The sequence below is a fragment of the Anser cygnoides genome, chromosome 1, assembly GCF_040182565.1.
Source record: "Anser cygnoides isolate HZ-2024a breed goose chromosome 1, Taihu_goose_T2T_genome, whole genome shotgun sequence".
NCBI lineage: Eukaryota > Metazoa > Chordata > Aves > Anseriformes > Anatidae > Anser > Anser cygnoides.
The window spans coordinates 28,031,933-28,056,396 of NC_089873.1; the positions used below are offsets into that span (position 1 = coordinate 28,031,933).

The 24,464-nt window shown below is 37.9% G+C and overlaps 1 protein-coding gene across 4 annotated transcripts in view; it reads left to right on the top strand.

Annotated features, from left to right (window-relative positions):
• TFEC (transcription factor EC) overlaps positions 1 to 16,498 on the top strand; it is a 150,157-nt gene extending 133,659 nt beyond the window's left edge. For all 4 annotated transcript variants that reach the window (XM_066991409.1, XM_066991419.1, XM_066991427.1 and 1 more), the window contains 2 exons: positions 10,437 to 10,584; positions 11,470 to 16,498. In XM_066991409.1, coding sequence (XP_066847510.1) covers positions 10,437 to 10,584; positions 11,470 to 11,850 — 529 coding nt within the window. In that variant the 3' untranslated portion in view covers positions 11,851 to 16,498. The remainder of the gene's footprint in view (positions 1 to 10,436; positions 10,585 to 11,469) is intronic.
• The last annotated feature ends 7,966 nt before the right edge of the window (positions 16,499 to 24,464 follow it).

The window sequence follows — 24,464 nt, forward strand, 5'->3', positions numbered from 1 at the left end:
TCCGTCCAAGCGAGATAAATGGGCATGTTCTTGTTATTTAAATACATTTGGGTATTACAGCTGAGTTAAAGTAAGAAGTGCTTTAAGTACCTAAATAAAGTTTTGGCTACATGTGATCCCCTACAAACACACACTCGTAAAAGAGTTTTAATTTTGCTGGCATATCTTTCAGTATTCAAGACCATTTGGGCAAATAATTGAGAGATTTCTCAGAAAAACAGTGGATGGCACTGTTGGTTTGCAGGTATAAAGCAATAATGGAAGCAAGCTATACTGCAATTAGAAATGGGCATGAGGTACAAATTCCAGTTGTGATTTTGATTGCCTACAGAGGTGTTTCAGTTACATGTTTTGGTCTGGATTCCAGTTTAGTTTATAAACTTATTCAAATCATTAATACTTAGATCAATCACCTAAGCTCTGCTTAAAATGAATACTCTGGACCTGCAATTTTGCTCCAGTAAGTGCATGATGGATTTTACTCATAGATTTTAATGATGTTGCCTTGAAAAAAAGTTTCAGGAAAGAATCCTGAAGACATCACGTTTTCTTGTTTTAGTCTCCAAACCCATGATTGAGTTCAACACTGTGACATCCCCAAAGCAGTACATATTTACAAAAGCAAAAAGTCCATCCTGAGGTCTGAGAATTGTTGTTTTTAAAAGGCTGGTAATCAGTACTACTTTTGAAAATGTGTCTATATAAAAGCTTTCAGGTTGATCTCCAGAAAAAAAGAGGCATCAAAATGTGCTGGACACATTGAAAACTAGGTTATAACATAACTTAATGAATAATAAATTCTTTACTGAGAGGGTGGTGAGGCACTGGCACAGGCTGCCCAGAGAAGCTGGGGATGCCCCATCCCTGGAGGAGTTCAAGGCCAGGCTGGATGGGGCTTTGGGCAGCCTGGTCTGGTGGGAGGTGTCCCTGCTCATGGCGGGGGTTGGAAATGGGTAGGCTTTAAGTTCCCTTCCAGCCCAAACCATTCTATGATTCTATGATTAACTTTGCTGTAGCTTAGTGGCAAGTTAAATTCATCCAAAGAAGTGTAAATAATTTTTTAATATATATTTGCAAGTTGAAATAATTCAATTTGACCACATTGTTCTGTTGGCTGAGCAGATCAAAATTTTTCTTTCTGATATCATCCTGTGTTGCCGAATCATAACTCAGAGTCCTTACCCTCTCTTTCAGTTCTTGCTTTTTCCTTCATAACACCTTACTGTGCCCCCCATCTGCCCTGTTCTTTCAAAGAAAGAGATGTATCAGCTCTTACAATATTTTATCTGTAGCATTTTATCACACATAGCATTTTCACCTCATACATTGTTTTTAAAATATTCTTCTTATAGTAGGAACTTAGTTGTAAAAGGAGAAACCTTACTGATGCTTGGACTAATGACAGTGAAATAAGTCAGCCTTTGCACTGAAGAGTAAATACTGTTATAACTAAGTCATTGTGATTAGCATGCTTGTCCCAAATGGCTTGTTTCAAGAAGATTACATTCAGGATTAGAAAATGACATTGTTAATGGTATTTGGAAACTTTTTATGATTTATGCTTCTTAGAAGTTTGTTTTTATTTATTTATTTCGTTTCATTTTTGTTTTGTTAGATGGTGAACTTGTTTGGCTCCTGTAGAGGCTCTGCAGGAACTTTCTCTTGAATAGCTTAAGCCCCTACCCCTTTCCTTTTTTTTTATTTTTTTTTTTTTTTTAATAATATAATGACAAAAATGTGGATTATGTTACTTAAATGAATGGGTATTTATCAACTCACTTCATCAGCATTAGAAAATGGAGATAAGTTGCAAAAAACTTTGCCTTCGTTTAATTTTCAGTGCTTAAATATCCAAGTAATAGATGCTTCAGAAATGCAAAACTCATAGAATAATTCAAAGATAGAATCAAAAGGCCCAAAATTTTACAGTCATATTTTGCTGAAAGAAATCAGAATATACATCCTTTAAATATACCTATTTTTCCATTCTTGGTTCCTTTGTGTTCAGCCTTTCAAAATCCAGTGGTTAACAGGACTTCATATTGTGATAGAGGCTGGGGATGACAACTCAAGAATTGTTTTATGGTAGCTAGACTGAAATTATCAGAAATACAAAGAAAATCATCTTTCATTTATGAATTCTAGTCATTTTATCGAACTGAGGTGCTAAAAGAACCACTGAGGATTTGGGCAGAGCTAGTGAATTGCTCTCACTCACTCTCTGCTCTCTGCATCTGTCTGTACTTGATGTTCTGTCCGTTGTCTGTGGGCAGACCCTCTAATGGCCAGCATGACCATGTTTCTTGTAAAGGAAAAGATTGTATACGCTTACACCACTATAAAATGGCCAGGAGAATACAGTTGGTAATTGTACAGGTCATCAAAACAGGTACAAAGTCCTTCAAAGTATTTCTTTGAACAAGCTCAGTCTAAAGCTAATTTCTCAGAAATAGTGAAAAAAAATGGCCAGCAAACATAGTTTGAACTTCACAAATGCATTTGTTATTATTAACTGCTCTGCAACTGGCAAACTCTGTGACTCTTTGCTCCCAAACTCTGCTTTCATTAATTAGTTTTAATCTTAGATGATCAGATGCTCGTGCCCCTCCTGCAGGAGCCCTACAACTTGTGCAAACTAGTGAAGCTCCTTTGACTTCAACAAAGATACCTTACTGGAAGCAAGCTGGCGTACAGCCTCATGGCTATGTTTCTTTTCTCCTAAATGAGGAACTCTCCTAGATGAGAATTTCACTAAATTCCTGGGCTCGTGAGATTTGTAGAGAGATTTAGCTGGTAAACTTAAGAGGAACTAGGGTTCACACAACATGTTTTTTACTTATTTGCTAGTTTTCCATGCAAATCATATTAAGTGTAGCAGATCTCTGTTAATTAAGCTAGGTAATATGTGTGTAGCTTGCTTAAAATTTCAAATTATAGTAACACATGTGCCAACACACAAAGACACAATCCTCCTTTGCAGAGGTCATTGCTGATGCCCAGACATGCAAAACTTACTGCTCTCAACTGACTTTTTTACATGTAGATTTTCCCATCTGTCTCAGTATTTACAGGACAGAGTCTAACATATGTATAATAAAAAGGAAGATTAAAAAAAAATAAAACGGAGGGGTTTAATAACCAGTGAAAGAGTCTCCAAAGACTAGTTGATCTATATTTGTGTTGGTAGTTATAAATGCAACTGTTTTACCTATTTTTATAAACCACTTTCCAATTAAATGACTGGAAAATACTAGTGACTGCTCACTTTTTACAGGTTCTCATATGAACTTGTAGGTCTTGTCATTACTAACTCTACCTCTGTTAGATGCTGAGCAGGAACAATGCATGTCCCTAAAAACAATAAACAATCTCATACTACCCCTTTTATCATTTTTCATATACCTTTATCTGCAGCCACCTTTTAATTCAGTATTTTCAGGGAAAAACAAATAAAACAAAACAAAACAACAACAACAACAACCAAAGACAGAAAACCAATAACTATTCTGAGAATTTTCCAAATTATTTTTATGTACTTGTTTTTCTTGGATTGAATCTGTTTTTCAAAAAAAAAATAATTTTTTTTCTTCCCGTTATAAATGAATTTGCTTGCCTGCCTGCTAAACAGGGCTAGACACACTACAGACACTTGCTAGGCAGTTCCCACTGTTTCTCTTCATCCTCTCTAGTTACATTGCTGCTCTTCCAGCCCTATACATCTCCTCTGTAGAGCCTCTGTTTCTCCAAAGTGCAGTCTTATCACTGCTGTATGGCTAGTCTGCCAGGCTAGAAAGGATGGAGAGTGTCTGTGATGCAGAACCAGTATTTCTTTTGCTCCTGGTATAAATACTGAGATACAGAGTGAAATATGAATTGACTTCTAAGGTTGCCATCCAGTCCTTTGCTGTGTTGCTTCCAGACACTGGAACATGTTGCTTGACTATCCCTCAGTTAATAAGATATCAGTGAGTATATGCATAAAGAGAAGGAGGATACATGTGTACACACATGCACACACACATAATAACAGATGTATAAATAGCAATCAGGAAGAATTCTGTTCTTGCATCAGATTTGGTCTTGCACGCTGGCCAGCAGATGTATTGTACATCACAGTTCATTAAGCACAGACCTTCAGTGGTTTAATGGAAATGGTTCAAAATCTGTTAAGTGATAACAGCAACCACAGCATTTTCATCTGAGATCTCCATGATACTTTTGCCTCTCGAATTTGTAAATATTACTACCAAAGTTATCTATAAATATATATTTCATCCAAGTTGACCAAATCCATCTCTCTGGCAATTTGAATCCAGGAATTAGCTCTTCAGTGATGACTTCTATTATGTGAAAATTTATAATAACCATATATACATAAAAATTCAAAGTATCAAGGAAACATGAACTGAAAGTAAGCTATTTCACAAATGTTGCCAATTATGTGCAATATGAATGAATCATGATAAAAAACATTTCAAATAAAGTCATAAACATATGGGTTATTCATATGTCAATCAGAAAAATTGACTGAAAAACATTTTTTTCTGAATTTGATTTTGAATCCATAATGCTTTATAACTGATGTGAAATTGTGAGATCACTATTAAATGTTTGCTAAAGGTGTGATATATGTATATTTTTCTGCTGCTGTTAGATGTCTTAAGAATTTCCATTTTGCCAGCTATAGCTTAATAAGTAATTTTATACTACTATATTTTCATGTTTAGATCATCAGTTCAAAACTGGCTTAGCTTGGTCTTAATTACAGGCTGGGAGGAACTGATCCCTAGTGCCTAGTCAGATTTTGCTTCTCCAGAGTTTATACTATAAGTTTTCTAACTGTTGCACTTTTCAAAGTTGCTATGAATATGTCCTAGCTATAAACAGCATTTTTATATCTGAGATGACAGTGGAGATTTTCATCTTGAAAAGTTGTTTTCCTCCTATCTTTAGCTCTTCCTATTTATTCAGGAGTTCTCTGGTGTAGAGAGACAGGCACTTTCCAGCCTTTCAAACTACACAGCAAGTCAGGCTTAAATAGAGAGGTATTTAAGAAGTCAGCATTTTACCTAACTTTCCAGAGAGGTCTGAAAACAAACAAATGAACAAACAAACAAACAAAAAAAACAAGATTACAATGGGGTGATGGTATTCAAACGTTTGTTCAGAAACATAAGCATCAGATGTACTAAAATCTTCCATAACTTTTGCAGTTTGAACATAGACATCCCACATATGAGGAGAAAGTCCTCTCACAGGAGGAAGGCCACAGAATGCTGTCAGGAAACACGTTCTGTATGGGTATGTGGGCTGCTGACCCACATGTCAGACGGGTATGTGGGCTGCTGACTGACTCCAACTCAGCAAGTGGGGCACAAGTGTGTTGGGGAGCAAGCTCTCTGGGCTGATTACCAGGGCTTTAAACTAGGTTTGACGGGGGAAGGGAGGGGAGCTAAAAGTGACAGAGAAGGGCTGGGGGAAGTTGTCACTGCTGTCACTGTTGAAGATAGTAGGGAAAAACCTCTGAGTTGTCCCATAGGATTGTCTGAGGGCTCCTCAGAGAAGGTAACGATCCCGATACCCCGTCCGGAATCTTCTTCTTGTATCCCTCCAGGGGTAACTGCACCTGCTGCTTCCCTAAAGTGCCTGTATACCAATGCACAGAGCATAGGAAATAAACAGGATGAGCTCGAGATCTGTGTTCGGTCGCAGGGCCACGATCTCGTAGCAACCACAGAGACGTGGTGGGAGAGCTCACAAGACTGGAATGCTGTCATGGGGGGCTATGTCCCTTTTCAGGAAAGACAGGCTGGGGAAGCGAGGGGGTGATGTTGCCCTTTATGTGAGGGAGCAATTAGAGTGTACCCAGCTCCACCTGGGGGAGGGTGAAGGACAAGTGGAGAGCTTGTGGGTGAGAATTACAGGGTGGGCTGGTATGGGGGACACTGCTGTGGGGGGTGTACTACAGGTCACCAGATCAGGAGGAGGAGGTCCATGGGGCCTTCTACAAGCAGCTGGTAGTAGCCTCAAGATCCCAGGCACTGGTTCTCATGGGGGACTTCAATTATCCAGACATCTGTTGGGTAAGCAACTCGGCCAGGCATGCGCAGTCCAAATGGTTCCTACAGTGCATTGAAGACAATTTTCTGATGCAGGTGGTGGAGGAGCTGACAAGGTGGGGGGTGCTTCTAGACCTTGTCCTTACCTACAGGGATGGGCTTGTTAAGGATGTGAAGGTTGGGGGCAGCTTGGGATGCAGCGACCATGAGATGGTGGAGTTCAAGATGGAACTTGGTGGAAGAAGTAAGGCTAGTAGCAGGATTGCTACCCTGGACTTTTGAAGAGCTAGCTTCGACCTCTTCCGGGACCAGCTTGGGAGTATCTCATGGGCTAGGTTGCTAGAAGGCAAGGGTGCTTGTGAGAGCTGGGCGACATTTAAACAGCACTTCTTCCAAGCTCAGGATCGGTGCATCCCTAAGAGTAGGAAATCGGGGAAGGGGGGCAGGAAACCTGCGTGGATGAGCAAGGAGCTCGTCGGTAAGATCAAAAGGAAGAGGAAGGTCTATGAAATGTGGAAAAAGTGCCTGTCCTCTTGGGAGGAGTATAGAAGTGTTCTCAGGGCCTGCAGGGACGCGATGAGGAAGGCTAAAGCTCACCTAGAGATGAGGCTTGCAAAAGAGATACAAGATAATAAGAAGTTTTTTTTTTTTTTTTTTTTTTTTAAGTATTTAAACAGTAAAAGGAAGACTAGGGATAATGTGGGTCCCTTGCTGAACAAGGGGGGTGTCTTGGTAACGGGAGACACCGAGAAGGTGGAGATACTGAATGCTTTCTTTGCTTCAGTCTTTGCTTCAAGGACTCCCCCCCGGGACTCCTCAACCCTGGTGGGAGGAGAAAGGGGCTGGGAGGGATCCCCCCTGGTTGACGAGAGAGTAGTTCAGGAGCGTCTGAGTGGGCTCAACGCACACAAATCCATGGGTCCTGATGGGATGCATCCATGTGTGCTAAGGGAGTTGGCAGAGGTGATCACCGAACTGCTCTCTATCATCTTTGAAAGGTCCTGGAAAACAGGAGAGTTGCCTGAAGATTGGAGGATAGCCAATGTCACTCCAGTCTTCAAGAAGGGCAAGAAGGAGGATCTGGGAAACTACAGGCCAGTCAGTCTCACCTCTGTCCCTGGAAAGGTGTTGGAACAGCTTGTTCTGGATGTCATCTCCAAGCAATTGGAAGAGAAGAATGTTATGAGGAGTAGTCAGCATGGATTCACCAAGGGGAAGTTGTGCTCAACCAACCTTGTTGCCTTCTATGATGGCATCACCAGCTGGGTAGATGGGGGGAGAGCAGTGGATGTCATCTACCTTGACTTTAGCAAGGCTTTCGATACTGTCTCCCATGACATCCTGATAGCAAAGCTGAGAAAGTATGGGATAGAGGAGTGGACAGTTAGGTGGGTTGAGAACTGGCTGACTGGCTGAGCTCAGAGGGTGGTGATTGGCAGTGCAGAGTCCAGCTGGAGATTTGTGACTAGTGGCGTTCCCTAGGGGTCGGTGCTGGGTCTGGTCTTGTTCAACATCTTCATTGACAACCTTGATGAGGGAATAGTGTCTGCCTTCAGCAAGTACGCCGATGACACAAAGCTGGGAGGAGTGGCTGACACGCCAGAAGGCTGTGCTGCCATTCAGTGAGACCTGGACCGGCTGGAGAGATGGGCAGGAAGAAACCAAATGAGGTTTAATAAGAGCAAGTGTAGAGTCCTGCACCTGGGAAGGAACAATCCGGACGTATCAGTACAGGCTGGGGGACGACCTGCTGGAGAGGATCTCTGAGGAGAAGGACCTGGGGGTCCCGGTGGACGACAGGTTGACCATGAGCCAGCAGTGTGCCCTCGTGGCCAAGTAGGCCAATGGGATCCTGGCGTGCATTAAAAGGAGCGTGACCAGTAGGTCAAGGGAGGTGATCCTCCCCCTCTACTCTGCCCTGGTCAGGCCTCACCTGGAGTACTGTGTCCAGTTCTGGGCTCCCCGGTACAAAAAAGACAGGGATCTCCTGGAAAGAGTCCAGCGGAGGGCCACAAAGATGATGCAGGGCCTGGAGCATCTTCCCTATGAAGAAAGGCTGAGAGACCTGGGTCTGTTCAGCCTGGAGAAAAGAAGACTGAGAGGGGATCTCATCAATGTGTATAAATACCTGAGGTGTGGGAGACAGAGGGATTTGGCCAACCTCTTTTCAGTGGTTTGTGGGGATAGGACAAGGGGTAATGGTCACAAGATAGAGCACAGGAAGTTCTGCACCAACATGCGAAAGAACTTCTTCACAGTGAGAGTGATGGAACACTGGAACAGGCTGCCTGCGGAGGTTGTCGAGTCTCCTCTGGAGATATTCAAGGCCCGTCTGGATGCCTACCTGGGCAGCCTGCTCTAAGGAACCTGCTTTGGCAAGGGGGTTGGACCTGATGATCTTTTGAGGTCCCTTCCAACCCCTTCGATTCTGTGATTCTGTGATTCTGTGATTCTGTGGTGTTCTGCTCTCCCATAGGCATGAAGGACAGCAAGGAGGGCAGAAGGACTGCCAAGAGATGATTCAGCTCTCATGAGGGACGCAGGCTCTGCTCTTGGCTCCTGCTCCCACCTCTGCCTAATTTTCCATCCAGAGATGGTCTAAATGAAAATACATACCCACTTTAGGGAGCAGCCTGTGAGGTTTTGGCTTTGCAGACAGCCTGGTGTGAGGCAATAACCATTTTCTCTCTGACTTCCCCAGTTTCTAAACCCCAAAGCTGTGTATTCCTGGCCCACATGGCTGAGAGGAGTTTGCTGGAGCCCCATGGTTTGTCTGCTGCCTGGAGAGGAAGGAGATGTGAATTCCATCCTTCTCTGACCATAAGGCTGGTTCTCCCAAATCCCTAGCAAATGATCTAAATTCTAGGGCATAGTTAAACACTGTGATGCTCTATCACAAACCATTTTAATTAGTTTTCTGAGCATCTTTAAAGCTATGAGCTCCATAAGCATTTATCATTGAACTGGATCCCCAGATCCTGTACCTGCCTAGCATTTGCCCTATACATTCAGGAGAAAGACGGCAGTCTTGGTGGAGATCAAGGCTGCTTACCTTTGGGATAAGAGTGCAAGGTTCCTTAGGTATTTACTCTAGGAAGCTGAATGTAAAACATAGACACTTCTAAAAGAAATAAGTCCACTCCAGATCACATGCATGTGAGTAGGGTCATGTCTCCTTAACTAAAGCAAACAAGAAATAATGGAAAGTGGTAATAGATGAGAGTATAATATATATCTTCTTTTTTTTTTATTCTATCAATGCCAGGGTATAAGTATATGCATTTGGAACAGATACTTAAAAACAACACACTAATTTGGTTACTTCTCACTCCCAACCTCAGATTCTTACTGGTTTAAACAGTTTTTTCCCTCTCGGGCTTGGTTTATAAGACCAGAATGGCTGTCTGTCTTCTGCTCAGTTTAAGCCATCTTGCAGTGAAGCAGGTAGTTTGGATAAACTCTTCTGTATGTATATTAATGCAGCACTGCCCATCCCTGTATTACACAATACTGAATTTTATCAGAAATTCAACATTTTCAAGAGAAAATTATTCCTGTTGCAAGGCCTCTAAGACCTTGCATAAAGGAGTATATGGAAAGTTAACAAATGGATGTATGGAAGTCCTTGAACTCATGCTAAGTTTGAACAAGTGTATTGTTAGTAAGACTGCTTGTAAGCTGGTAGCTAAACCATGAATTCCTGAATGAGGGAAGGGTTTAATCTTATTTTTTGGGGGCAAGAGTTTCATTTTAAATTGGTGTCTCTATGTAGCTGTGGACTTCAACCTGATTTATATTGTTTCAAGCTTGTTGAATGGGCTTAAGCAAGAATTTTTGTCATACCATTGTGGTTACCAAACCATGATTTGTCTGTCGTCAGTGATGAGTGACATTCAACATAGACCATTTTTTTCCTCAACAAGCATAAAAGCAACCTCATTAGTAAGTCAAGTAAAAGGAGTAGTATATTTGAAATGATCTTTAAAAATTTAGTCTTAAGTCCTCAGTAATGTATATTTCCTAGTTCATTAATGCAGAACTACTGCACATAGATTTTAATCTTAGAGTTAATAATAAAAGCAATTTTCACTAAAAATATAAAAACTGTAATGGTAGAATCATGATATTGCATTTAGCTCTCCCACAAAAAGTCACTTTATTACTTTCTTTTGACACTTATTTTCATTCTGGGATTAATTTTACTATATAAGGGCTTCTTAACTATTCTATTAAAATTTCCATTCAGAAGCAATAATATCTAAGAGTGAATAATAGTCATGTAAATCATTATTTCATATTAATGTAAAAGATTTTGTAAGTTCTTATGAATTCTGCTGACATGCACAATTGTGAAAAGGTTATCTCTACATTCTGCAGTGATATGCGCTGGAACAAAGGAACTATTTTAAAAGCATCAGTGGAGTACATCAAGTGGCTACAAAAAGAACAACAGAGAGCCAGAGAATTAGAACACAGACAGAAGAAATTAGAGCACACTAACAGAAGACTTCTGCTTCGAATTCAGGTTTGTATGAGAGTGTTGCCATGAACTACAAAGCTTTCTCAGTACTTATCCCTCATCAAATTTTATTAATCTATATCATTTTTCCCAAATGTCACTTACTGAAAATGAATTGTTTTTCCCTGTTTATTGCTGTGTAAATTGGGGATGAGGTATTTTTTTTCAGATTTCTAGGAAATTTCTTTCATAATTAAACCTTACATAAAGGAATACAGTGAAAATTAATAAAGTATTTGCACAAACGGTTAACTTATGTATATATGATAACCTGAGAAGGACAAAACAGGAAGGAAAAGGTACATTTCTCCTGCCAAAAATCAATAATGAACACAAAATTTCTTTCTGTGTTTTCTTTTCCCTCTGTAACCATTTCAAACTTTGCACTTCTTTGGGCATAGTGTGCCATGCTATGTCTGCTCATGACACAAAGCAACAGAATATGAATATTTATACATGCAATGGTGACATAGATAGACAGATATAAAATTAATCACCTTATTTATTGTAATTTACAAATATATCAGTAAATTAGCATCATAAAGTATCTTTTGTTTCTCTGGATAGCAACGAATAACAGACCCAAAAGTTGCAACACTTTTCTTTCAACTTTATTAGGTCCACAAGGCAATGCTTTCAGTAAAGCTTTCCCATCTCTAATGTTTCCTGCTGCTTAATGACAGCGGTGGAATTAAAAAGAAAACTATCTCTGGAAGCACATGGCAAATTTTCCTAGATTAACAATTTTGTATTTTAACATAGTCTCACAACTAGATAAGAGGTATAATTAATATGCATGTATGATCTGTATACTTGTTGCAATAGTTTTGAAGACATTATTTCTCTTCCAAAATCATTATCTAATTTTTATTTTTATTTTTTAAACATTAGGAACTAGAGATTCAGGCACGTGCTCATGGCCTTCCAGTCATATCTTCACTCAGTGCTGTAGATTTAGCTGCACAGGTCATCAAGCAACAGTCATATCCAGAGGAGAACTCTGTAGACTACTCTCAACAAATGCCTTTGGCACATGGACAAAATTCTACTGTTTGTGATGGATCTACAGCCTTTTCTGATCCACTTTCACACTTTACCGATTTGTCCTTCAGTGCAGCTTTAAAAGAAGAGCAACGACTAGAGGAAATTTTACTGGATGACACGGTATCACCATTTGGAGCAGACCCGCTCTTGTCTTCCACATCCCCAGCTGCATCAAAAGAGAGCAGCAGGAGAAGCAGCTTTAGCACAGATGATGGAGATGATTTATAAGAGCAGAAAGGGCCTCACACTTCCTTAAACCACTTTCTAAAAGACTTAGTTGAGTGTAAGCATGGTGTTTGTGCTTGTTTCAAATACAAATATGGAGAACCACTGCGAAGATAACAGGCAAGAGTTTAAATCAGTCCTTACTTCACAGGAAAATGAGAAGGACATGAACTCATATCACTTTACCCCAAATTCACACCATCTATTCACAGCTGACATTTGCACAAATCTTTCTTCACTAGAAATATTTTGATAATTGTTCCATGACTTTTTACAGCACTATGAATATGGTTATGACAAAAGGAATATCCATGTTACACAAATGTATTCAGACTCTCTTCAGTCTATACGTATATTTATCTGTTATAAAGATGAGTTAGTCATTTGTTATTTTCTTTTTTTTTTTTTTCATAACTAAAATGAGAATTTTGTATTAAAAATTCTACAAAGCATGAGAAACAGTAGGGAAATATTTAAACTGGGAACTGTAGAAATGTTACAGGTTCTAAAATCTGAAAAAAACAGATGGTAATGCATTTGCACAAGTGAAGTGAACATGAATTTAAAACTGCATAGACTTGTTTTTAAAATGAGAATATCCATTAAGTTTTTCATGCAATCCTGTTTTTTTTTTTTTAATATATATATATAATTTCATTTGTAGAAAGAGATCAGACTTTTAATATATATTTTAATGATACAGATGAAAAATGGAAACTAGCATAATGACAGAGACTCAAAGGAACTCAGAGAGAAAAAGATATGACATTTCAGCAGAAAGTATTCAGAAAAACTGTATGGATGTACAAGACTGAACAAAGATAATTCACGTTAAAATTAGCACAATTTAAAACAAGCACTACTGGTAACAGTGCTGCGTTAGCTGCTTATTCCAAGAGTATTCAAACTGTGTCCTTCTTTCTGTGGAAGGGATCAGAGTATTTACACATGCCAGTGTGCTTCTGGACAGTCCTTTCAATGTCCTTGGGCAGCACACTAAGGTTTTGCTAAAGGGACTCTATCTTATCCATACCCAAGCTTTGATCCATTTGGAAATGGAGGAAGATGAACAGAGTCCCAGTAAACGTATTGAAACAAGGAGAATTTAATTTCAAATTTGCAGAAAAGACAGGAAGACTTCAAACCAAAGTGGATATTCAGAAGTGTTGATGTGATGCACTGCTTTCCATAACTTGCATTCTAGGAGTGGGCACTCATGACACATGTTTTGATGACTCAATAAATGCATATCATTTCAATACACAGTGAAATTCCGGAGGGTGATGTATGTTGCTGCAGTACATGAAGTGCAGTCATTCTTACTGTAACATTAATACATGGGAAATAAACTGGCATAAGTTCTTCATAGCTCTTCCCCAACCAAAGCCAAAAGAACACATCTGGGAGTCCTCTAATAATTCCAAATATATTTCTAATGTATGTATTAAGTATTGGTGTCACTGAGCCCTGCTTCATTCTTCGGAAATGTCACATGATCAGGAACAGAGATGAAAATGGATTTCTATTTGTGTGAATGGTTTAAATGTATTTAAATGTACTTAAACATTATCCAAGAACAGAGCATTTGTTTCCTCCTATTGCCTACTGGTACCTGGGTCCTCCTAATAGTCCTCATGAGGTCTGTATTCATCCAGGGCCATAAGCCATTCCTGACTGACCCTGTAATATCATAATAGTTTTTTAATTGGAAAGTTAGCGGTGAAATAAAAAATTACATCTAGATGGCTATGAAAGATGATGGAATATCCAACCTCATGAGAATATTTATGTTTTTAGGAAACTTGATGATTTCTGTGAGCCTATGCAAACTGCTTGGATATAAGTTGAGCAGAGCAGAATTGATATTTTTGTCACGTATGTATGAGTTCCCAGATAGCCCAACACAAACCTGACCCTCCTTAGAAGCTCTGATATGCTTCCACTGTATGGTTAAAAATTAATCAAAACAACAAACTCATTTTTATTTATTTTTTTAACATGGAGGAAAGGAATGGAAAAACAAATGAACAAAATTAACAAAAGGTAAAAACAAATAAACAATAGGCAATTGAACGTAGAGCTGATGAGCATTTTAATTGGAGCGCTTCTATAAATTAGGCTCAATAGATCTCACTTTGTCATAGTTTTGCCAAAGACTAGCTAATATTGACATTCAAATACGGAATACGATGAATTGAAAGTAACATTTATTCCGACTTTATGTCTAGTGTAGGATATGTACTGTCCACGTCAGCTGATGAAAGGAGGAGATACTTGGTTGACATCAAACACCATTTGTCCTTGTACTGCAGTTTCTACTACATTGGTTTTAAATACGCCATTGTGGATTGCTCATAATGGAGAAAAAGAAATTAAATATGAATGTATAACATGATTTTCCCATTGAACTTTTGCATGGGAGTTAGGCCGCTCTTCTGAACTATATTGACTTTAAATAACATCCTGAGTTTCATCACTTTTATAAGCACTGTTCTAAAAAACATTATAGTGCATCCATTAAATTTTTTTAAAGTTGAGTTTCATTCTTCTGACAATTGCTTCAGTCTAAAGCACCAGATTTTTTTTTTCTCTTCCTGCTTGAGAAATCTAACAGAAGATAGGAAATGCTCCTTTTGCAATATACTGTATTGCATCTATCATTAAGCATATTCAAGCTGTCTTCATTCACACATGAACCCCAGTACCCCTAACCAAAACACTAAATGTATCTGTACCTGTGGGTTTGTATTATGGTGATGTTGTTTCACTACCATTACATTTTTTTTTTTTTTAGTAAGAAGTCATCATAATTAGTGTTTTCACTAATAACAATAACCTGTATTACACATCACTGTTGAAATTAAATGGTGATACAGGGCACCAGAAATGATAAGCTAGGGCACCACATAGGCGGTGCTGAAGGTATTTAGAAGTTTCTGCTGGTATCTGTATCCCAGACTTTTTGGAATAAGCAGTTGGTCTCCCACCTCAATTTGGTGAGATTGCTGTGAAGCTGGGAGGGCTTTTGGAGCAGAGCAGAGCACGGTGCCTTCTGGCTTGGACAGAGGAAAGGGACTGCATGACTACAGGGACAAATCCTGACATCCTTCCTTCCTCAGACAGAATTTCTTTCCTATGCCGGGGAGTTTTACTCGACTAAAATGTGGTGCATGCAAAACACAATTTGTGCTCTTTCCTATACAGATCTATTTAACAAAATCTCTCAAAAAAGAGATGCATAATTTGTCCGTGGTTCTAGGTCTAGAAAAGAATTTAAAGACGTACAGAATTTGACCTCAAATCAGGGCACGGGTGAGAAGAACTGGCTATTTTTGTCAAAATGTATTAAATGAGGAATTCTTGCTTGTTTTCAGTAGCAGCTGTTCAAAACTGGTGGACATGTTCTTACAGAATACATAAACCAGCAGACTGATAATTACATAAAAGGAAAGGGAGCTGAAATATTAACATCCCGTTTAATTCATGAAATGGATATAGATACTATACTAAGAACAGAAACATAAATTATTTTTCACTGTGCATAGCACAGATAGCATGAAAAGCTACAGTAAGTGCAGTTTTAACAAACAGAATTCAGTTGTTTTATATAGTAAAATAACTAAATATAATTCAGTCATTTAATCTTAATAAGAACACTGCTATTGTAATACCTTTTGACTTTAATAGGGCTGTATATATGAATGGAGGATGTAAAATTATTGCAATTTAAAATTATGTTAAGTCTCTTAGATAAGTAAAGGCATTTACATTACTATTATGAGACTGTAGAATATTTTTATAATAATTGCTATTTTTCATTGTTAACCATATAGTATCTTGTTTTCTAAGTCAATGTATGCAGACAGAATGTACTTTATTACACACTGTATATGCAGTCTTTTTGAAATTACATTTTATACATGCTGGTATTTTATGTTTATTATATGAATACAATTAAAGGACTGAAATTAAAACATTTCTTTATATGTCTCTTGTGAAACTTCACTATCCAGTCCCACAAAGAATGCCATCACAAGACAATATAATAACATCCGCTAAGAGCATCTGAGATACCTAACAGACAAAACACTTCACAACTGCTAAACATTTAGTCCATTATGATACATCATGATCCAGTAGCCTCCCATTAATAAAAATAATTGATACATTCTTTAATATGGTCTCCTGCCATCTGCTTATTCCTGCTGCTAAGGCTTTGATTTATGGAAAGTGTTTTCAGAATGTTGCAAAATTGCTAGCAGGCATGATGATATCAGTTAAATCACTAAGAAGCTCTACAAAAACCTTTTAATGTACTAGATGTTCCCCAGACAATTTAGGATAAACAGAATATTGTATTTTAAGATGTAAAACATTTTTTTAAAGCTGATAATTAGGTAGCATTTTGTCGCTAAAAGATATTCTTGCTTAATAAATTAAGTAAGGATTTGGGTTGCATTTTGAATTCCTAATATAAAAAGTGCTGCTTTCTTTAGAATATATTTGGTGCTTTCTGTTCATGACATGATGTAAAAATTGTTAAGTAGTGATATATATTTCAGCTATAGTTTTGTAATAGTTCATTTGTTTCACGTAAAATAGTGCTCATTGTTTGTGTATATCAGATAAACATTTGATTTGTACTAAAGATTCTCTCCAGGCTCTTTTATTTCATCAAATCATTAAGACACACCTATCAGTATTAAAACAGAATAATATTATAAATATTATTTAAAGCTCAGTGATTAGACATGGAAGGATGCTTTGATTTTTTACTTATTCATTATGCACTTAGGATTTGATTATAAAAGGTATTCAGTTCCTTTGTGAGGAACTGAGAGCCCTTAGTTCACTTTGAAGACAGGCAATGCCCAGCCTGTTGCAGAACCAGGTTCTTAATGAGTAAATAAACAGCATTAGAAAATAAAATCAAAAGTTATTTCATAGCTTAGAAAAGCACTATATGATACATTGTTTGATTAAAAGTAATGGTATTTGCAATTGACAGGGAAACAGATTTGATGCCAGCATCATTTGTGCTGACAACCAATGGGAGATTAGAGGAAAATGTATGAAGTTGTGATAATTATCAGATCAGAAGTCTAATTATAAAGGAAGCTATGGTAGTGAAGTATGATAAGGCTTATTGGTTAAATCACTGGTACCCATCAAGTTAAATATATATCAGTTTCATTAATTGGCAACCACAAGACAAGTGCTCTATATTCAGGGTGGTGATGATTTTGATATAATCCACCACATTGTGGTTAAGTATATGATTCATGTAATAAGAAAAAGGTGCCTCCAGGCTATTGTTCCTAGCATGGATTAAAATTTACATATTGCTTCTCCTTATGTCAAAACATCTGGTGCCTGCAAATGCTAACATTTCGTTAAAAAGTTTCACAAGATAGGAAAAGTGGATTGGAAATATTGCATGTGAATCATTCAAGCATTATAATGGAATAAGAGGCTGAGTTATGAACAGGCAGATTGAACAATAGTATAGTCGAAGAGATTCATATGCTTATGAGTTTGATAGACAACACTTTGTATAAGAAGGGGAAATGCCCCAAATCATAAGAAATAACCTTTTTATATATATAAAAAAAAGTCATTGAAATACATCTTCTCGGTTCCTTTCCAAACTGCATTATTATTATTATTATTATTTTCAAAATAAAATTCATGTACCTAAGTGGATGTACTTAGCGCTAAGATGATGGCTAATACATTCATCTCATTCATGCACTTTAGTATGTTGGCATTCATTTTTCTATCTGCCATGTAGTTTCGTCAGAAAATTGCATGACTCTTACTTTTACTCTTCTATCTATAAATACATATTACAACAGTACATCAGAGTGTATATAGCAGGGTACATACATCTCAAAAGATCTGGATGACCAGTTATCCTAATGATTTTAACACCTTGAAAAACCTAACAATCCTTGCATTAGCACCTAGACTTAAGATCTTTTTTCCTGTTGATGGGACTTCAGGTGTTAATTTTCACTTAAAAAAAAGAGAAAAAAAAAAGAAAAAAAAAAAAAAGCTGGTGTTAGGTTATCTGGAAATCCCCATCACAAATTGCTGCAATTAGCAGAGGCATTAATGTTGGAAACTTCCCTCAGTGTGAAAGGAGGCAATAAACAGAATATTTTCCATGATTTTTTCCAGAATATATTCCCCCGCTTATACCCTAGGAATATCTCAAGAGTGCGTGTCCTTGCAATGCAGATGGTGGTGATGACAACAGCTCTTTTCTACAACCAGTGCCACTCTGGGCACAGCCATCTCCATTCTGCAGGGAAGACATCTCTCCCCAGATTCTTTTTCCACCTGAATTTCTTCCTCTGAGCTGGCACAGCTCTCTTAATCATCCTGCCTCAAATCCAGATGGTGGTCTGAACAAGAGGGAGGCAAAAGTCTGGTGTAGGTCAAGAGCTCTTTCTTCTACAAACCTTGTGAGAAGATCAACTTTGTGATGGTGGTGATTTTCTTGTTTGCCTGGTTTTTATCATTTTACCTAAACATATGTTTGTACATTCTATTTACTTTCAGTGGTTTTATCTTCAGTGACCACATGATTCCAGATTATTTAAGTTTAATATACAGAATGTGGAAAAATCTTGTAGCTAAATATTTCACACTGTGTCCCAGGAACAGACTAAGTTAAAGGAGATGTGTCTCTTGAAAACATAAGACAATAACATCAAAAATTCTGAATATGATGTCTTTTTATCAATTAGTTGATCCATGTCATGGGCACGTTTTCTTATCATTAGAGGGATGAACCTCACCAAGAAAAAGTCCTGCATCACCACAGAGCCATTAGGAAAGAAAAGCAAATACCTGGAGTTGTTGCAGAAATACCATTCCATCATTTCCATTGGAAAACACTTCCTACTACAGGACAGCTAATATACACAACCAGCTTGCTATAAAAACAAACCAACACAAAGCAACTTATCCTTGCTGTGAGGTAAAGTAAGCACGGTCAAGTGTAAGCATGGAACAAAGAAACAACTTTTGCAATAAACACTCAAGGAGCATTGTCTCTACTTGGGAATTTACATTTCAAATTACACTATATTTGACTTTTTTTTTTTTTCCTCCCAGTGGGTAAGAGCAAGGTGAAAACAAAACCTGAGACAGCTAAAGGTAAGCAGTATGGAAAACAAAAGAAGGTACATTCTTGATCTCTAGATGTCACAAACAGGAGCTGGTGCACCAAGAGAAGATTGAGCTAGTGCTCAAGGGAAAATTTCAACCTGAGAAGCAATCAGGGGAGCACCAGGCTGGGCTCTGGCAGAGCCTGCCACTTCCTTCAGAAAAAGAAAGGAGATTATTTCTGGCCCTCCTCAGTCTATTCACAGCTTCCATGTAGGAAACTATGGTGAGTGCCTCTCCTCACCTACTTCTCTCAAACTGTTCTTTCTTTTGCCTTACATTTTCAAAGGTTCTGTAGGACAAAATACAATACTCATCCCTCCCTTCTTTGCTGTCCTTACTCTTCCAGAGGCTGGTGCCTGTGTGAGGAGCATCAGCAGCTCCTCCTTGTTGTCAAAGTCCAACTGCAGCCTCAGCTGAAACGAGCAAATCAGTCAGTGGTTAGCAGGTTCATAGCCCTGAAACAATCCCAATGTTCTACTGGTGAGAAATAATCATATGATTATTTAAAAGGCTAAAAATGGTTTTCTAAATATCTTGACCCTCAATATTACCAAATGTCTGAGCAAAATAAACATATTTGTCCTTTTAGGCTTGCCATCTCAGAGGAACTGAAGCTCAGTATATTGGAATTCAGTAGGACATAGATGTCTGGTTCCATTACACCCCTGAGATACCAGAATGTTGGTGCAACCCATAGGTGCACATTTCTTACTCTTGATAGCCTTGCTAGTGTGGGCAGACTGTTTCTACCAGTAAAGTCTCTTGGCTTTACTCGGCACTTTGTGGTAAATAAAGGTTTTTATGCCTCAGTTCTTGCACCCAAAGCATAAAATTATCTTTTCCATAGTCAATAAAAATATGTTTATTACTGCCTCATATAACAACCTTATGTCCTATTTTGCTGATCCTCAATGTTCATATCAATTTCAGTGGGCTGGTAGGGAAGTAAAGATGTTACTCAGAGAGTGGCACAAGGAACTGGTCCGGTAGAAAGCTCTGCAGTGGTATGGCACTTTCCCAGGCTTAGAGACCTGTGTTGCTTTCCTCCTTTGTGGATCAGGTTCATAAACAGTGGTTTTCTCTTCCATCAGTGAAGCATATCTGCCAGCAAAAGGCTGTGGGAGTCCTATTTCTATTTAGTACAGGGTCCTATGGCATCTTCCTCATCTATAAAATACAAGGATATCTAGGTCTTTATTATAAATAATAATACATGTATGTGGTACATGATTCTAATGATGTAATTCAGTTTCAGGTTTTTACTGCCATTCATAAACTGCTTCAGCAGACTTCTTGTAATTTATGATATCAATAGAGCCCCTTAAATTACATCCTAGACTCTGCCATGTATTGCCCTATGAAAGAAAATGGCTTTGTATCCAATATCACTGTAAGAGGAGTGCTAAAGGGAGAATGAACCAGAAGTCAAGTGCCCTTTATTGAACACGAATATTGCCTTCCTAGTGTGCAATATGTGAGTACTGAACACTTGAAAACAACCACTGTAATCCCCAACTTAATTGTTTGCTTTGAAACTATGTTGTTTCCTAGCACTGGTTAAAAAAAAAAAAGCTTGTCAGGGTCACATTTTTCACTGTGCTCTGCTTTTTGAACCCACAGCTTCTAACTCTGAGAAGGTCAGGGCCAAAACAGCAGGTGCAAAATTCTGGCATCCTCAGTCTGACTCAGGGGCCTCTTCCTCTTGCCTGGGGCTGCCATGCCATGCTGGGGGAGAGCAGAGCTCCCTGGCAGAAAAGATTGGTCCTGAAACCCAAGGTTCTCAGGGCAGCAATGGCATTTGTACAATTTGGCTGGAGACTGAATCTGTACCAGCAGTTTTGAGTATTTCCAGTCGTGACCCAGGTAGAAATTATCTCTTCTGCCTTTGTTAAGCAAGGGGATAAATCCCTATGCACCCATTAGGGGGTGGATCACAGCATGATAGACTATTGCCTCCACAGCATTTTTTTCCCTTTATTCGTCCTTCTCCTATAAAAACCTCTAAGGAGGTCAAGAACTGCGGGTGGTGAGGGGGTGGGAAGGGAACTCTTCAAAACTAAGTGGAGACAACTGGCCAATTTAGCACTGAGTTATTTTCATTCAGGTGCTTTCTTCCTCTGCAATGTGTAAACCTTCCTTGAGCAGAGGAGTCCTGGGGGCAGTGGCTGGAGGGGATCCATCACTGCCTTGGCTCCATCAAAGCCCTTCAGGGACCAGGGAGATGGTGTGGAGGCACTGAACCTTGCTGGGAGACAGCTCATATAGTTTCCCATCACATGAATGCTTTTATTCCCACCTGCAGAATAATCTACTACTGCTAAAAATAATCAGAAAATAAAGTTGTATAGAAGGTACACTTGCAGAACCAGTCACACTTCTGATTTCACAACAGTAAGCACATTGTTTGTTAGGTTTTAGCAATAAAGCCACTTGTATTAGACATTAAAGCTGGATTCAGAAGAAAAAACTATCACCAGTATACAGGCCAAAATATTTGAAATGTTAATAGGATTTGTATTAGTTTATTTTTAAGATTTGCAGGTATCTGTGATTTTTTGAAGTACTTAAATGGAGTTTGACCTTGACTGTTACCTCTGAGGGAAGATGACTTTAGAGTTGTTCTCTTGCAGAGGGTACAAAAAACAACCTTAGCTGGTTTTATATAGGTAGGAGAACTCCTGTAGTTTGTATTTCAAAGCAGTTCAGCTGATAATAGGGGAGCACTATCAGATTTGTTCTGTTTGTTTAAAAGACTCATTCTGAATATCCCACAAGTTTAAAAACACTTGGTCTTGCACTTAACTTTGCATATTAAATATACTGATATCTGCAGAGTGAAGACAAACAAGACTGAGCATATGAAATTTTCTCAGCTTTTTAGAAAGTTCCCTAATCTTATTGTAGCTGTACCTAACTATATAGGATAACATACCAACTCATTGGAATATTATCTAAACTGCTTTTAATCACATTTACTATATCTTGTAGAAAGATTTTATTTTATTATTATTTTTGGTGCAATTTAATTCTAGTAGTACTGTGTAATTTCCATCAACAAAAGAAATGAAATGTATACAGTAGAAAATGGATCCTGCTTTAAAATGCTCAGACCTGTCAGGTGTCCATTAATCTATATATATTCCATGTAGGAAGTAGAAAGCAATATGAGTTTTCACATCCTTTGTATTTAATATTTACCTGTGGGCATGTATAAAATAATTCTAATAAATCCACAGCTACTTACAATTTACAGAATGGGACTAATGCTGGTAGTTGATCCTAAACTGACACAAACCAGATATTCTCTTAATGTTACTCCAAGGAATTTTAAACTGACTCTGTTAAAGCCAAGGTTATTTGCCTTGGGGATGCCTAATGGAAGGGTTATTATAACACTGTCCACAAATAGGTGTCTTGAGAGAGCCAGGGCCATAATACTTCATTGACAGCTAATAGATTGTGCTATTGCTGTATCATAGTGATCTTTGAGGCCAAAGGTCATACCTCTTCCTTAATATTTAAATAAAGATACTTGACTAGAGCAGAAAACAGCTTATTGCCAGTGATGGCTGCTGCTCAATTTACAAGAACCTTTACAAAGTCATGCTAATTCCCAGCCTCCTTAGAATGCACGATAACCTTTCATAAATCCATCTTTTCCAGATGTCCTTGGAAATGACAGTTATAAAACTACAAATGATTTGTAATGCAAAATGGGACTGACAGACTTGGAGATTAGTTCTCAATGTACTAAAATGACTAAAGACTATACCTAACAAAAGGCTTAAAATGCATCAATAAGTGTCTGCCAAAACAGCTCATGAGTATCTTAAACATGCTCGGTAACAGCTGGAAAATAAGAAATATTCATGATTGTAATGACAAGTGACCATTTTCCCTGTAAGGGTCTCAGAGTAAAACTTTTCTTCTGTGGGTCGATCTGGAAGACAGATTTTGAATTGCTCACACTTTGAATGCAGCATTTTATTTGTCTGAATAATTCTCTTCATGAACAGAACTGTTTATGAACCAAACAGAATTGTTTATGAGATAAAATTCTACTTAGATGTATTCTCTTTACAGTTAAAATGGATTATAAGGTATATTTAAATTTAGAGGGCGCTACAAAAAAAAAAAAAAAGTTCCTTTAAAATTGGCAATACTACTTCGACATTAAGGGGAAAAAACTCTTATAAAAGATTTTGAAAATATATATGGTAAATGTTTCAAAATTTCACTGAAGATATGCATTAAATTTTATATTTACAGATAATTTTGTTTTCTGCTACTCCAGGGGATATCTTATAATTCAGAAAAACAAAAGCATTTTTAAAATACACCTCTATAAGCAATATATAAATTGCTTAATATTTCCAAATATCTATAGAAATCAAGAGATAAAAAATGTTGATGGGGATTCTTTGAATTATTACAGTCTTCTAGATAAGGCAAAAAACACTTTCTAATACTACTACTACTACTAAAAAAAAAAATAGAAGAGGAGCTCACGGTCCATGTCTGCACCCCAGCACTCAGAAATCCCTGCAGGGGGTGCCTGGCTGGTGAAGCATTAGAGTGACGGCAATGGCTCACAGACCCTGCAGGACCTGCTGTGGGAGAGCATCCTGCTTTATGGCTTACATTCACCACCTCTCTCTTTTGTGATATTCTCTCCTACTTTGAATGTTCTTGTTCTCACTTTTGTTCTCATATCCTTTGTCTAAAATGCTTTAACCCTGGGAAATGTTATTTTTGGAACTTGGAAGCATTCATTGTGTTAATGAAGTATTTGATGAAATAAATAATAAATGTTATCCATCATGCTAAGGAAGTACATTATTATGAAATGGTCATTTTGTTCATCTTTTCATACTCTTAAAGCTACCTGGGAAAATGATAATATATATTAGAACCAATCACATAACTAAATTGGTCACAAATGTGTTCCTAGCCTTTGTTCATTTGTGAATTATTTCACAGTCCTGGTTTCTGCAGAGGTTATTTGCAATTCCCAAGTTTTATATGGATTATCAAACATATTTCAGCCAATTGTCTGTCCACACTCATTTTACCTCACCTGTGCAGCATTTCTTTCATGGCAATGATTGTTTCCCAGTATATAATGATTTTGTTCCTGCTCCCAGACTCAATTAGTTATTAATCAGTCACTCCCTGGTTTATTAACAAAAACTGCTCATGTAGATATTAAGAAATGACAGTAATAAATAAACCTGTTTGAAATAAATAGCTCTTCAGACTTTGATCTGTTTGTGAGCCGTGATCTTATTTTCCTCCTAGCTCCATTTTTGTTTATTTTTTCCTCCTCTTGATGCTTAATGACATTTAATAAATGCAAATTATTCCAAAGACTGTCTTGTCTCACATTTGTACCTACAAGACTATTAGACTGTACCTGAAGACATATAAAGAAGTCTATTTTT